The sequence below is a fragment of the Oncorhynchus masou genome, chromosome 12 (genome assembly GCF_036934945.1).
Source record: "Oncorhynchus masou masou isolate Uvic2021 chromosome 12, UVic_Omas_1.1, whole genome shotgun sequence".
NCBI classification, from domain to species: Eukaryota; Metazoa; Chordata; class Actinopteri; order Salmoniformes; family Salmonidae; genus Oncorhynchus; species Oncorhynchus masou.
In genome coordinates this window covers 35,879,317-35,896,190 of record NC_088223.1, presented here as the reverse complement: position 1 = coordinate 35,896,190, position 16,874 = coordinate 35,879,317, and the positions used below count along the sequence as shown (strand labels likewise).

General features: G+C 43.1%; 1 protein-coding gene across 1 annotated transcript; it reads left to right on the top strand.

Annotated features, from left to right (window-relative positions):
• The first annotated feature begins 884 nt into the window (after positions 1-884).
• On the top strand, positions 885-16,517 carry LOC135549303 (ATPase family AAA domain-containing protein 2-like). Its single transcript, XM_064979313.1, is given in 24 exon segments — positions 885-906; positions 4,474-4,614; positions 7,405-7,534; positions 7,940-8,008; positions 8,010-8,030; positions 8,634-8,742; positions 8,880-8,995; positions 9,297-9,471; positions 9,723-9,811; positions 9,925-10,084; positions 10,219-10,309; positions 10,505-10,819; positions 11,038-11,155; positions 11,288-11,474; positions 11,688-11,873; positions 12,080-12,215; positions 12,333-12,529; positions 12,848-13,007; positions 13,329-13,451; positions 14,121-14,261; positions 14,316-14,324; positions 15,853-15,977; positions 16,152-16,280; positions 16,485-16,517. Coding segments are annotated over 24 exon segments (2,982 nt in total).
• Positions 16,518-16,874: the final 357 nt, after the last annotated feature.

Below are 16,874 nucleotides of genomic sequence, written 5' to 3'. Positions count from 1 at the left end.
AGCTGTTAGATTTCCGGCATGTCAACTAAGCCAGGATCACAGTCAAACATTTTGCTGATCAGATTTTGTGGATTCGGTCACTCATCTGTATAATTGTTTGGTATTTCCCCTGCATGCTTGCGTTCAGTTTGTTCAGTTTCCCAAATATGCCTGTTACATAGGCAAGGAGACACATTTTATTTTCATTACACAGAAAGTCAAGTGTTTTTTTTTTGTTCTTTTTTTTTTTACATCTATTGCGAATAACAACAGCTCCTCTCTCAATTGAAAAAATATTTTCAACACTCCCCCTCGATAATCACCAACCCTCAGTGTGAAATAGAACATTGTCATGCTATGATTAAATATCTCCACATCAGTGGCGGTCAGTGCCTTTTAAGATGAGGGAGGACAGTTTATTTTTCTTCATGAGCATGGCCTTATTTATATTACAGCATATTGTATTATTTATTTAACCAGGAAAATATGTAATTCATATTCCATTCACCTAGTTCAATGTAACAGCGATGGGTTTAGGCTACTATATAATTCTTCTAATTTTACCTATACCAATCATGAGGTTGCTACAACCTAGCCTATGAATGAACGTGTATAATGTACAGTACCAGTCAAAAGTTTGGACACCTCCTCATTCAAGGGTTTTTCTTTATTTTTACTATTTTCTAAATTGTAGAATAATAGTGAAGACATGAAACTGGTACTGTAGGTGCACACAGGTCAATACACATTCAATACCGCCTTGCACACTTTTGCCTGCATCTAGCTGATATAGGGTGTAATCATTAGTCTAACACTTGCAAATGAGAGTTTCTATTGGACAAAATCATGTATGTTTATCCCTGTTATGTTCCGTTTTAAGATTTATTTTCAACAGAATAGGCAGAATGAATACACCCCTGATCACACGTAAACACAGTTAATTTTCATAACAGCCACGTTGTATGCCTTCTCGCATCTATGTGCTCTACTCCTCTCACCTTTTCCCTTCGTTGCTTGTGGACGTCAATGCACAACACATCAGCTGTATGTGACCAGGCGAGACAACCTTTCCAAGCCAAACCATATCATAAAGTAACGACATAGTCTACATAGCTAATAGAACTAATGCATTAGTAAACCTGCTACAATCATGCAGTAACGTTAGTGTACGGTCAGTAAGCAGTTTAGCGTTTACACAGGTGGGCCCCGGGGGCAAATACATTTTTAAACCCGAAAGCTTACCTTGACTTGCAAGAGTTCCAGTGTTGTTGGATAGTCATAGACAGCTAGCTAATATAGCATCCCTCTCTTTGAGTAGGCTAAACTAGCTAGCTGCATTTGCTAGCTAAGTGAAACTGAAAGTGAGGGAAAAAACACACTATTGCTTCTCCATTTTGGAAGAAATTAATTTGTTCAAAACTGTTCAACTATTGTCTTTTTCTCTCTGAGTCAACTACTCTATCTTACTCTATTAATTCTCTGATCCTTTGATTGGGTTGGCAACATGTCAGTTCATGCTGCAAGAGCTCAGGTAGGTTGGAGGACGTCCTCCGGAAGTTGTCATAATTACTGTGTAAGTCTGTAGAAGTGGGTGAGAACCATGAGCCTCCTAGGTTTTGTAAGGAAGTCAATGTAGCCAGAGGAAGACGGAAGCTAGCTGACTTCTGGCTACATCATGGTGCTACCCTACAGAGTGCTGTTGGGACTACTGTAGACCATTGCAAAATAGTATGTTTTAATCAATGATTTGGTGACGTGATTATATTTAGTATAGTTTTATCTAAAAAGGAGAATTTTTAAAAATGTTTTACCAAAATGTTTTGTTGTAAATCATTGGTCCTTCTCTGAGGAGCCTCCACTGCTCTACATAGTTTTGCGAACAGGCGTGTGCTATGTATAGTGGTTTAGCCTACAATCGAAGTTACCTGCTGCATATCTCTGAGTTCTGCACTCAGCTCTTTTGCTGCCAGTTGCACTCGGTGTATCCATTATAGCTCAGTAGGTGTATCATACAATGCGTCCATATGGCAGAAGGAGACACATTCATAACTAGAGTGCAGAGGCCTGCCCATCGTCCTGCCATAGATGGAGCCCCATCTGTTCAAAAGCACACAATTCGATCCCATGGAATCTGTTTTTCATCAATATAGCTATACAGCACACTGAACATTCGCTGTGCCATTTCATGCTCGGGAATCGTGAGACAGAACAAAATGTCCTCGTGAATACCACCCCCCGACATGTAGCGAACAAAGGTCAAGAGAGAGCATAAGGTGGGGGAGTTGGAGTCGTTCAGTCAGTTTCCTCTTGATTGCTAGCTTTAGCATCAATTCTTAGTTTCACAGTGTTATCTGACAAAGGTATTGATGTGAGTGTCTGTACCTCTGCCTCCCCACACATTGTTTTCACCATATCAATTGCAGCCAGTAATATCAAAGTCTCTACAATAGTGTGTGGTTTCATAGTGTAGTGGGCTTAGCCATTCACCATGGGAATGATTCAAGTTCAGCCTATTTCCATGATCTCAGGGCGCTCTGGTTGAATTTGAACTTAGATTTGAATAATTTTAATTGTGGTTTTTAAGGTTAAGCACATTACAATGATTGAGAGACAAAGATGATATTACAATATAACTTTTTTTTTACCAGGAATGTGGAAATTCTCCGACCCCATTTTCATACCCGGCGACTCTTCCCCCCCCATTGAGCTAGCTAGTCTGCCTCGCTAACGTTAGCTGAATGGATGCTCTTCGTCTGTTCTGGTCAACTCCTCATTGGTGGATGGTGTCGTGGGCAGAAGGATACAACAACCTTCTCTCTTTTGTGCTGTTTATTGAGAACTTGTCATACCACACAGACTGACTTGTCTCGTTAAATAAAGGTCACTTTTTTTATGACTCAACTAAAAGTGAATGTCACCCAGTAAAATACTACTTGAGTAAAAGTCTAAAACTATTTGGTTTTAAATATACTTAAGTATCAAAAGTAAATGGAATTGCTCAAATGTACATAATTATCAAAAGTAAAAGTATTAATCATTTCAAATTCCCTATATTAAGCAAACCAGAATGCACAAATGTTTTTCTTTTATTGATGGATAGCTAGGGGTACACTCCAACATCATTTACAAAGCATTTGTGTATAATGAATCTGCCAGATCAGAGGCAGTAGGGATGACCAGTGATGTTCTCTTGAAAAGTGTGTGAATTGGACCATTTTTCCTGGCAAAATGTAAGTACTTTGGCAGTCAGGGAAAATGTATGGAGTAAAAAGTACATTATTTTCTTTAGGAATGTAGTGAAGTAAACGTTGGCAAAAATATAGAAGGTAAAGTACAGATAACCCCCAAAAAGTACTGAAGTAGTACTTTAAAGTATTTTTACTAAAGTACTTCACACCACTGGTAATTATTAGTCCAGCTTATTCAACACGATGGTGATCATACGTAGCATTTCGGAAGCACACCAATCAACACTTCAGTCTTCACAACCAGACGCCGACGTTCCATCCCAGCAGACTTCATGGAGAAAGTCCGCACGCTTGACTAACGTGAGTTGAACAAATGACCGTCAGTGCGTGAACAAACGTTCTACGGTGTCCTCTGTGCAAACGGCAATCTGTAAATAATGTCACGGAATTTTTAAAATCTTAATTGTAGGTTAGCTATGCAGAACATTTCTAAACTTTGTCAAAACAAACTTAATTTATATTCAACAGATGGAAGACAATTGATTGTCAATGCCTTCAAGGTTGACCAATACATTTTTATTTGAGTTCTGCTGTTCTCTTTCTCAGGGATATATTGGTCAGAATGATCGGCATATTATCCTCTTGGAAGAGCTAAATGGACAAACAGCAGAGAATGGGAGACCTGTCAGGAAGATAGCAAGGTAGCTCAGTTCTCAATAGTTAAATATTGATTGGTAGGCTAATGTTTCTATGCATAAACCAGATATAAAGTCCAGATGCGTCTTTGTCGGGAGTCAGTAGCATGGATACCAGTCTGTTTATCTAACTTTCCACTCCTTGTAGGCCTACTCTGTGTATTTGCTGAATTACAGGGAGTGGAATGTTAACTAAACACAATGTTACCCAGGCTAGTCCTACAGACCATTTTGATTCAGATACCATCAAGCATTCTTATGATATTTTAATGTTATTTTTTAAAATTCCTTTACAGGAAATCCCCCAGGTTTCAGGTCAATGGGGCCTGTGAAGATGACCAAACTGGTCAGCCTAAAGCATGTTTCACATTATGATGCAAACAAGATCTTTCCTAGAACATCTATTTAGACATGCATGTCATAACACACACAACTACAAAACACTTTTTTACGAGGATGTCACACAATTTACTCCATTTAAATAATCATTCTCATTCACAGATTCATTGACCTACATGGAATTGTGAATGACATGAATTGTTTTGAATACCTGAATACCTGTTTGACCATAACATGAATTCATTAACTTTTGATCCAATACCTATTTCCAGAGTACTCTGGTGACGATGGTGAGGAGGATAACGATGATGAGGACGACGGAGATGAGGAGCACGATGAAGATGACAATAACATCAAGCGCTATGAAGCTCGACAGAAAAAAGCAGTGTTTCGCTACCAGGCCCCTCTGGATGGTTATTACTCTTTGCTGAACTAGTCTTCTGAAAAATGTTCTCCATCATTTACTTAACTATTTATCTCAATTAATGAGCATAGCAGGGTCGTTCCACCAATTCCATTTGAGAAGTTGGTCCAAAAAAACAATTCACTTTATTTAATCTAATTGAAACATTCTGTCATAAAGAGCACATGTTCAACTACTTCATAAAAAAAACATGTTTCCCCATCTCAAGAGGTTAAATGAAAAGATTACTATCATAAGTGCCAAATATAGTAGCAGGGTTGACCGTAAAGGGTTGACGATTTCCTCTTAACTCAACCATAAATACCCTTTTTCACTCCAAAAAATGAAATTAAAACATTTCTAGTCTATCTATCTATGGGTAACCGGTTTGATGTGTTTTCCATCACAAAACACCAGCAAATAGTCCAAAAGAGTAGAACAAGCTTTTACACTAGGGTTTGACTATTCAATGTTCAATTTCTTTCAAAAATATGTTTTAAGGAATTGTTTCACATGACAGGTTTGACCTTAAAATGAGGGAAATATGTCAATTACTCACATGAAATAAATAATAATCTTCAGAAATGACTTTGTCAAAGCAACAAAATAACTAGGGCTGTCCAATTATGGTGAAAACTTGGTGGAATTCTGGTGTTGAGTTAGTTCAAATCTGCAGAGGGTGCACGGAGGGACATGTTGAGTTTGGGCACTTTAGCAAGTCTTTATATAAATAATCAGATTAAATTCTCCATGTGGTCTTTATTGAAGGACACTTAATTTAATATAACAGGCTTTTAATATTCAATATTGGTGCACAATTTCTACTTAAAATATCAAAAGGCACCCATTTCGTGGAAGAATGCCGCAGTGCTGATTGGGATCAGGTCCCCAGTCCATGTTATTCATGATGATCTCGTATATAATAATAAGAGTCTACCGCACACCCAAAGCCAATAAGTAAAAGGTGCTGGAGGCAAAATATGAAACTGGAAAAACATGGAAAAGTCTATGCACACCAAGTCAGATGCAAATGTATTTTAATAGTAGGTAAGCCTTCGATCAGTCGACCTTCATCAGAGCATATCTCCACAAAATATTCTGATCTAAAAAGCAAAACATTTCCCCCCCCCCACCTTTATTTAACCAGGTAGGCTAGTTGAGAACAAGTTCTCATTTACAACTGCAACCTGGCCAAGATAAAGCAAAGCAGTGGGACACAGACAACAACACAGTTACACATGGAATAAACAATAAACAAGCCAATAACACAATGAACAAGTCAATGACACAGTAGAAAAAATAAATTCTAAATACAGTGTGTGCAAAAGGCATGAGGAGGTAGGCTATAAATAGGCCATAAGAGCGAATAATTACTATTTAGCAGATTAACACTGGAGTGATAAATGAGCAGATGATGTGCAAGTAGAGATACTGGTGTGAAAAAGAGCAGAAAAGTAAATAAAATAAAACCATTATGGAGATGAGGTAGGTAGATTGGGTGGGCTATTTACAGATGGACTATGTACAGCTGCAGCGATCGGTTAGCTGCTCAGATAGCTGATTTTTAAAGTTAGTGAGGGAAATAAAAGTCTCCAACTTCAACGATTTTTGAAATTCGTTCCAGTCACTGGCAGCAGAGAACTGGAAGGAAAGGTGGCCAAATGAGGTGTTGGCTAAAGGAAAGATCAGTGAGATATACCTGCTGGAACGTGTGCTACGGGTAGGTGTTGTTATTGTGAACTGAGATAAGGCGGAGCTTTACCTAGCATAGACTTATAGATGACCTGAAGTCAATGGGTCTGGCGATGAATATGTAGCAAGTGCCAGCCGACTAGAGCATACAGGTCGCAGTGGTGGGTGGCATAAGGTGATTTGGTAACAAAATTAATGGCACTGTGATAGACTGCATCCAGTTTGCTGAGTAGAGTATTGGAAGCTATTTTGTAGATGACATCGCCGAAGTTGAGGATCGGTAGGATAGTCAGTTTTACTAGGGTAAGTTTGGCGGCGTGAGTGGAGGCTTTGTTGCGAAATAGAAAGCCGATTGTAGATTTGATTTTGGATTGGAGATGTTTAATATGAGTCCAGAAGGAGAGTTTACAGTCTAGGTATTTGTAGTTGTCCACATATTCTAGGTCGGAACCGTCCAGGGTGGTGATGCTAGTCGGGTGGGCGGGTGCGGGCAGCGAACGGTTGAAAAGCATCCATTTGGTTTTATTAGCATTTAAGAGCAGTTGGAGGCCACGGAAGGAGTGTTGTATGGCATTGAAGCTTGTTTGAAGGTCAGTTAGCGCAGTGTCCAAGGAAGGGTCAGAAGTATACAGAATGGTGTCGTCTGCGTAGAGGTGGATCAGGGAATCGCCCGCAGCAAGAGCGACATCATTGATATATACAGAGAAAAGAGTCGGCCCGAGAATTGAACCCTGTGGTACCACCATAGAGACTGCCAGAAGTCCAGACAATGTGCCCTCCGATTTGACACACTGAACTCTGTCTGCAAAGTAGTTGGTGAACAAGGCGAGGCTGTCATTAGAAAAACCAAGGCTGTTGAGTCTGCAGATAAGAATATGGTGATTGACAGAGTCGAAAGCCTTGGCCAGTTCGATGAAGACGGCTGCACTGTACTGTCTTTTATCGATGGCGGTTATGATATCATTTAGTACCTTGAGCGTGGCTGAGGTGCACCCATGACCGGCTCGGAAAACTGTTCCTAGATCAGCACTCCCACTCTGAAATTATTGACTAGTGGCCAAGATCAGTGCTTATCATGATGTTATGCCTCTCACTGTTTCATTTGTAGAATCCAGGAAGCAGCCGCCCATGTTTTTCGACTTCCAGGCATCTTCCACTAGAGAGAGCTACCGCATCAGTGCCACAGTGCCCAGGAGTGTCCACACCACCAGCCGAAGAAGTGGCAGGTCCATCCCACAGTACTGTACTTCACAGTACTGGCACTTTACCAATAGTCTTAGCCCGTACATTGGTTTCATAGAGTCCAGAGATTTGTTTTGACCCCAAAAAATCTTTGTTTTCACCAAAATATGTTGTAGGGTCCATTAATGCTGTGTTTCATGGGTTGGGTCCTTTATAAATGGTTATGGTTTTATATATGACTATGGGCTATTATTTTAGGGTCTTGTCAATATATATTACTTTTCATTGTGATGGTTAATATTTTTATTTTTTCACTGTTTCAAACAACAGGATTGGGTCCATAGGCAGATGAGTCTTTGGCACAATTTAAACAACTTAAGTTTCTCATTTGTTATTGGGGACTGACAATGTTGGGAGAGAGCAGTACAGTAAAGCAGTGAAGTTTTTGCTTTGACCCACAGGAGAAAGCATGCTTGGTACACTTACAAAGCCAGCTCCTCTGATGAGGAAGACTCCTCTGATGAGGAAGACAGAGCAAGAAGCCAAGAACAGGTCAGTGAACATGTCATCATGAGCAAGCAATTTGACACACTTCAACAGTTTGACTTGTCCCTATAATGATAACATGTTTAATTTAGTTCACAGTTGAAATCTACCCTAGAAAGTAGTACTAAAGAAAATAGAAAACTATTTTGTTACATATTACTTGATTGTTTTTTATATTTGTTTACTGATCATCTGTTATTTGCCATGGCATATTATCTTGGACACGATTGAATCATATTTAAAGGATAATGAACATGGGTGAGCAGAGCAATGATTCCCCATTCCTGCATGCTTTTGAACTGTGTCTATGACCTCATGAGTGGTGGTGATCGATGATGTAATAATAATAGATGAAGGTTCCATCTTGGTTATTCTGGTGATATCTCCTTGGTGAGCTTCATTGGGTGCCAGACCTTTTGTAGTGAACACATGATGTTGCTCAAGAGTTTCTCTGTATGAGACTGACACCACGAACAGAACATAATTATTTTGATTTTATAGCAAAATCTGTCCAATATTTCACACCAGTGGAATCCAGTGTGGTTTTGAGCTTCTGGTCAGAATAAGCCTGCCAAAACCACAATCTCTTTCATTTGGAATCCCTCTCAGGTGTCTGCCGCTGAATTTGCGCAAAGAGGACATTTGGGGAATCCATAACGACAGAATGAAGATGGGTGCGAGACTTGCGGATGTCGACCCCATGGCGATTGACCAGTCGGTGAGCTCTAAACATCACAATTATATTATTTGAAGCCGTTTTAATCTCAAAAGTTGGTTTGCCTACATTATATGATCTTTAAGTTATCAGACTGTATCTCCTATGTAAAGATCCAACCCCCTCTCTTCCCTCCAAAGGTGTGCTTTGACACTGTTGGCGGTCTGACAAGCCACATTTCTGCCCTGAAGGAGATGGTAGTCTTCCCTCTGCTCTACCCAGAGGTGTTTGAGAAGTTCAGGATCCAGCCCCCAAGGTGAGAAATTGTTTTAGGGTTGAATAGCTAACATATTTTGTTGGGTAACTTGCAGTTATTTTGACTATTGATTTATATTGCCTTTGGGGTAGCTTACCATAATGACATTGTGAGGAATTAGCTTACAACAGGATGAGGAACTTACTTGGGTGAGCAACTAGAATGGATCCTGTCAATGGACTGAAGCCCCACCCCACCCTAACTCTAATCACAGCCTCATTCACTCTTCATTTCATTGGCTCTTGGATCCTTTGAGTCCTTTGCAAGGATCCATTCAAAGAAAATTCCCTGTCTGTTGCAGGGGCTGCCTGTTCTACGGTCCCCCTGGTACGGGGAAGACCCTGGTGGCCAGAGCGCTGGCCAACGAGTGCAGCCAGGGGGAGAGGAAGGTGGCCTTCTTCATGAGGAAGGGGGCTGACTGCTTGAGCAAGTGGGTGGGAGAGTCGGAACGCCAGCTCAGGCTGCTCTTTGACCAGGTACAGTACAGTCCCTCATACAACACACTAAAGATCATTAATATAGTTATCACTGGTGCATTCAGTCTTAGTGAGACCATTGAGTCTAGTATTTGCCTATCAGCATTTCCTGCTCAAGTCACTATTGGTCTCTTGTTGTAACTCTGTAAGGTGAAATGTAAGGGTGGCTGGCTATACTGTGTTTGACGGTCATGTCTATTATATAGGGACATACTTGCATTGATAGGATGACTCATTATTTGTACCCACAGGCCTACCAGATGCGGCCAGCCATTATCTTCTTTGACGAAATCGATGGGTTGGCTCCGGTTCGCTCCAGTCGTCAAGACCAGATCCACAGGTGAGACATTTCAGCCACTCTCATTTCTCACTCCACTGATTACAGAGACTTACCATTGATTGTGCATGCATACTAAACATTGTATACTCCCAACTCATGGTTCCTTCCTGCAGTTCCATCGTGTCCACCCTGCTGGCACTAATGGATGGCCTGGATAGCCGAGGAGAGGTGGTGGTGATCGGCGCCACCAACCGACTTGACTCCATCGACCCCGCCCTCAGACGCCCCGGACGCTTCGACAGGGAGTTCCTCTTTGGCCTCCCTGATCGCGAGGTAAGACTCATTTGAGTTAATATGTGTGCGTGCAAAACTCAAATGTTCATCCAAATCTTCCTTTGACTTGAGAGGCCTACATGCAGTTACTTTTTATTTGTGCACTTACCTTTCATTTCTGTCGACAACTTCAGTCCCGGAAAGATATCCTAAAGATTCACACCAGACAGTGGAATCCTACACCGTCCGATCCTTTCCTGGAAGAGTTGGCTGATAAATGTGTCGGTAGGTGATTTAATGTATACCAAATCAACTCTAGCGTTGGGCAAGTCAAGATTGTACAATAATTGTAAGAACAACTTATGTTGTCTCATAATATTCAGACAGATCACCACAATTCATCTATCGATTTAACACAGTTCCACAGTCAACCTGACACATGCCACGTATTAACCACAACCTTCCCCCTATGCACCCCAGGCTACTGCGGCGCCGACATCAAGGCGGTGTGCGCCGAGGCGGCCCTGTGCGCGCTGCGCCGGCGTTACCCCCAGATCTACGGCACGTCCCAGAAGCTCCTGCTGGACGTGGGCTCCATCAACATCAACAGCCGGGACTTTGTGGCTGCCATGAGGAAGATGGTGCCAGCCTCCCAGAGGGCTGTGTCATCCCCTGCCAAGGCCCTGACCCCTGTGGTTACGCCCCTGCTGGGCCCCGCCCTCACCAACGTGCTGGACGCAGTGCAGAAGCTCTTCCCCCACGCCGAACAGGGCCGCAAGAGGAAGAGGGATGCAGGTGGGTCGGGTTAAGTTTTGTCTGAGAACTAAGTCACGGCCATTGTTATCTGGTCCCAGATTGATTTGTGCTGTCTTGCCGAATCCTATGGTCAATGTCATGCCAATGTTGGCTATACAACACAAACAGATGTGGGACCAAGCTAGGTCACTATTAGAGAGGATCATTGGTTAAGTTCAGTTGTTACAATTACTTGATCAAGTTTTTCCTTTGATCAGATCTGACAGACAGCATTCTGGAGGATGAAATCATGTACAGTGGGGACGAGGGCCCCTCGTCCAATAATTCCATCACCAAACACACCACCACCAAAGGGAGCTTCCTCCATTTTGCCAGGTAAGATGTAGCCTACCTGTAATTTGTAGATACGTTCTGCCTTGAAAGAAACACCCTATTCTCATTGTTTCCATTCATAATCACATCCCTGAGTCTCCATTCACTTCACCTCTCCGCTCGCCTCTGTTTCAGGAGTGCGATCTGCCACCCCACCACCTACCGGCCCAGGCTGCTGCTGGCTGGGCGTCCCGGGGCGGGTCAGAGCTCCCACCTGGCCCCCGCCGTGCTCCATGCCCTGGAGAAATTCCCCGTCTACACCCTGGACATGGCTGTGCTGTTTGGAGTCAGCTGTACCTCACCCGAGGAGGCCTGTGCACAGGTACTGGCTGGAACTAATGTAGCCTTTAGAAGTAAAATGTTAAAATGCACACCGACTTGCTACACTCATTTGTGGTGCAGAGAATTATAGCCCCAGAGTTGACTTAATAATTACTCAGTCAAATGCAGCGAGATGTCGGTGCAGTGCTGAGGTCGGTCGGCAAGTGATACACAGTCATTGACCTCTTAGCCCCTCTCGCCCTGCCTGCCCCAGGTGTTCTGCGAGGCCAAGCGGACCTCCCCCAGCATAATGTACATCCCCCACATCCAGCAGTGGTGGGACACGGTGGGCTCGGCCCTCAAGGCCACCTTCCTCAGCCTGCTGCAAGACATCCCCTCCTTCTCCCCCATCATGCTGCTGGCCACCAGCAACGTGGCTCACCGCGACCTGGCCGACGAGGTAGGTCATATCTGGGCTTCTCCCGCCATGCATTACAATACAAGTACTGTAGAGAAGTGATCCCTGGACCTTACATGGCTACTCAACCCATGAGTAAGATTCGTAACCACATTCTTTTTTTTTTTACACTTCAGTAAATACTCTTTGTAGAGGTGAAGACCCTAAATAGTCACTGAGGTAACTATTCTACACTTTGTCTCTCTCAGATCCAGACTCTGTTCCGGATGGAGTACGGAGAGGTGCACTCTATCCAAATTCCCACCCAGCAGGAGAGAAGGAAGTTCTTTGAGAATCTCATCCTTAGCCAGACTGCCAAGGCACCCGCGTCCAAGAAGAAAGCCTGTACCTACTAGATATTGATGCCTTTTGATAATCACTTGGTATAATTGCTGTTTGTGTCCCATCTCCATTTTAACCCTCCTTCTTTACCCCCTTCTTCCTCCCCCTCCCCTGACTCAGTGATGCATGCCATGGAGGTGCTCCCCCTTGCCCCCCCTCCTCTCCCCAGGCAGATGAGTGAGAGGGAGCGTCTGTGTCTGGAGGAGCAGGAGGAGGACACACTCAGGGAGCTGAGGCTGTTCCTGCGCAACGTCACCGAGCGCCTCTCCCAGGACAAACGCTTCAAGGCCTTCACTAAGCCTGTGGACATCGAAGAGGTAGGGAGAAAACACTGGGGGAAAAAGAGAGGAACAAGGAAGGAAAGAGGTGTTTTTGTGGTGTTGTAGTCCAGGGTGCTAGTCTAGATTACTCTAATGGAAGCTAAATGTTGGCTGACCCAAACGTAGTCAATACTTACCTAGCAAGTCTGAATACAAGCACATGCATTCTAAGTGAGCTCTGGCCCCTTAGGGGAATGCACTGTTGTCACCTCCGATTTCTGTAGCTTCGCTCCTTTACCGACGCTCTCATCCGAAACAACCAGAGTGGTATTGTGTCCCCCATATTATCAATGGTTTGTCTTCTTCTCTCACCAGGTTCCTGACTATATTAAGGTGATCAGGCATCCCATGGACCTCTCCACTGTGCTGTCCAAGGTCGACCTCCACAAGTACGTGACCGTCAGGGAGTTTGTCAACGACGTGGACCTGATCTGGAAGAACGCCCTGGAGTACAACCCTGACAGCGACCCATCTGGTATACCTACAACCGTCTCCACCTCACTAAACCGAGTGCTGTTGTCGTTATTATTATTATTATATTATAACTGACGTGTAATTCTAGCCTGGTTCCAGATCTGTTTGCGCTGTCTTGCCAACAACCATAGGAGTTAGCAAGACATAACAAACAGATCTGGGACCAGGCTAATCTTACTCCAATATTATTTTTGTTCGGTATCTCTCTGAAGATATCTTTTGTCCGTTCTCATTGTTCTGCTGCAGTTTAGTTGGTCCCATGAATGACGAAGCCCCCTACTGTGTACCTCTGTCATCAATGTCTCTCTGTTTGTGTTTCCAGATCGTCAGATTCGTCATCGGGCTTGTGCCCTGAAGGACACGACCCACGCCATCATCCGTGACGAACTAGACGAGGACTTTAACAGAACCTGTGAGCAGATCAGAGAGTCGCGCAACAAGAGAGGTAACTGCTGCTGCTTATAACGTTGACATATTGCTGCGATTTGAACGCTGAAGTAGTGACCTAGCCTACATGGTAAAACCTCTCGGTAACACTTTATTTGGATAGTCTGTCGTCCATCTGTAGATGCTCTGCAATCAGTAACATTTCAACTAACTATGTACTAACTCTAGCCGTAACCTAACCCTAAACTTAACCCTAACCTTAATCCTTACTCTAAATCTAACCGTACCTTAGCAAGCAGTTGCTTATCAACAGATAGTTTGTTGATAGTATGACCATCTGTAGAGCATCTACAGATGGAAATTCGGACTACCAAATAAAGTGCGCGCAACCTGTCTCCAGTTGTTGTCTCTCTTGCCGTGTTGTGTGTTTTGTCATATATATATTATATAGATATATATTTTTTTTATCTCAACCCCCATCCCCACAGGAGGCATTTTTGCCTTTTGGTAGGCTGTCATTGTAAATAAGAATTTGTTCTTAACTGACTTGCCTAGTTAAATAACAAAAAAAATAAAATCATGTGCGCTAGCTATTGTATTAGTTTCAGTGTCTCGTGTCGGCTTCTTTAACTATTTGTCCAATGATTAGATGAACCCTGTCTTATTTTTCTTAAAACATCTTTGTTTTCATTGACAATGCTAACAACATGTTTATGTCTACTAACAGGGTGCACGTCCTCAAAGTTTGTCCCCTCCTACTACCAGACTTTGCCCAGAGAGGAAGGATTTGTCGAGTCCAAGAGGCTAGGGGGTAACACTGGCAAAGACGCCAGCACCCCGTTCACTGCCAACACCCCACGGCCCGCACGTAAGTCTCACCACTCTACTCCTTAACTGTTTATTGGTAGGTTATTTGTTACAGAGCAGAGGAGCATCCAGTGGAAATGATGGTAGACACTGGTCAACCACCAAGGGACAGCACTCAGGATTGAGCTTTTTACTGCTTGATTTGCAGTACATAAGCAGTTATTATTATCAGTGTTTAAACGTTTAAGGGCAAAAAACTAATACCTCCCAGATGTGTTACGAGTGATAGAAAGTGGAAGTGCCAAGGATCAGGACAGGAACAGAAGTCAGTGTATCCACAGTGAAAGAGGATTCTTTCCAGTTGAGTGAACCAGTCAAAAGACAAGACCAGAGTTAGAAAACCACGATGGCAGGCAAGAGCAGAAATTGAGAGCCAGGGAGGAGAGGAAGATGATATTCATTGATATAGAGAAGTCTCTGTCTGTCTGTCCCGTTCTCTATCATGTTAAAGGACCTTCTCTTCTCTATTTAACTTTCCTAGCCTGTCCTCTAGCCCGTAAAAAGAAACCGCCCAAAACACGACGCGAAAGCAAATGCCTCTTCGGCATCATAAAGAAGAAGAAAAAAGAAACCTACTACTTCCTTTTATTCGAGCAAGGAGATCACAAACTCAGTGGCGGAAGAAGCGGATGTGAGTGATGGCATAGAGGAGGGTGAAGAGAAACAAGCTAAGGCTTTGGAGACTATTCTAGAGAATGGCTGTGGAGACTCCCCTATGGAGTGTACCTCAGAGAAGACCACTAAGCCTGCTGAGGATGTGGAAGAGGCCTGTGTTGCAGAGCAGCCCACCACCACTCCCATCCCCAATGGAGACTGGCAACAGCGAGCTCCAGACCCCACAGACGACTCACACCAGCCAGGCCTCACACAAGTCCAATCTGGGATCCAAGCCAGTCCAGTAGTAGCAGTCAATGGAGACAACCACCAGCCTGCCAGCCCTCCAGTGGAACATGGCCCAAGTCCAGTCAACAACACCCCTACAAAGGAGGTAGATCAGGGGGAGAAACACACCACAAAGACCAAAGAGCCTGTAAGGTTGGAGGATGACTGGGACATAGGTCTGTATTAGGGTCCCAGACCCGGGCAGCAAGCAAGCTACTTCTTCTGGCCTCAGGGAACAGCTCATTCAGTTTCACTGACCTTTGGCCTCTTGGGCTCCAGCTGTTGGGGAGCTCTAACTCAACACAGCACATCAGTTAAAGGGATACATCCATCGCTGCACTGATTTAAATACTCTGTAAGAGTGAGTTCCTTTGGTTGTAAATGTGTTCACCACAGCATGAGGGCCAATGAACGCATGCAAAAAGGTTGACTTTGTTGTAGAAAATCAAACTACATTAATAGTGCAAATGCTTGTAATTGTGTCTTCTGTGCCTTAGTTCTAGAATAGGAAACCATACCCCCCTACTTAATGCTTGAGATCCAATGTTACTGGGTAGAAACCTCATTTGCATGTTAGGAGATATGCATATCAACACCAATAGCCCATTGTGTTAGCATTAGCCTGTTCAGCCAGCACTGATTAAAGGGACTTGAGCTTATCAGCTCCCCATCACACCCACCTGATTGCTTCCTGTGTTTCCTTCCAACAGTGAGGCGTGTGACCCGTGCCACCAGGACTCTGGTGCAGCAGCAGCAGTTGATCGACGTGGACAAGGCCCTGGAAATCCTGACCCAGAAGACCCCTCAGCTGGTCGTGGACCACGACAAACTCAAGGTAACCTCCTGAACATTTTTTAGACATTTTTTTAGAAGGTTCTTACAATGTAGTTGTATCAGAACTACACACAGAAAATTGGAGACCAGAAATATGGTCATGGCAAGTCACAGCCAAACACTTATTCATTCATCCTATATTCATACATTGATTTGTGTATCATTTATTGTCCAGGAATTGCTCAAAAGAGTTGTGTCCAAGACTGAGGGCTATGAGGTGCATCAGCTGGAGAAGCTGTATGCTCTGTTGTGTCAGAGCATCTACAGACACCGCAAGAACTTTGATAAGACAGAGCTCTTACAGGTATGTGGCTTACAACTTCTCCGTTTTTTACGTCACTTGTTGTAGGAAATATATTGAGTATGGAAACAAACCATTCCCTACATTGAAATATGTGCATAATTAGTTAACTGGCGCATGTGCATGTGAGTCACTTGAATGACTTAAAATCCTGATAAGTGATTTATACTTTGACATACATTTTTTTTTTCCTTCCACTCATTTTAGGAAATGAAGAGAGAAATCGACAACTTTTCCTAACTTCTTCGCTTGATGTTTTCTTATTTTCCATATTGTAATAAAATGATGCATTTCAAGATTTTCAGTTTTTTTTAACCTATTACAATGAGCCTAATCATGCATTACATTGGTCAGAAATGTGGTTACCATAATTTATAGTATTTCAGAGGCACGGACTTGAGTCAATTGACTTGAGACGTGTATAATTTTTCTTACTTGTGACTGACTCTAACACAGTGTGTATTTTTATGTATGCATTTGAAATATGTCTGAAATCACAGTCACACACAGTATGTGCGCATATGCACAGGTTCACTTCACGCTCTTACAGTTTGGGAGCCACGGGACCAAAACAGTGGCGAAGTTGAAACCTGTGCT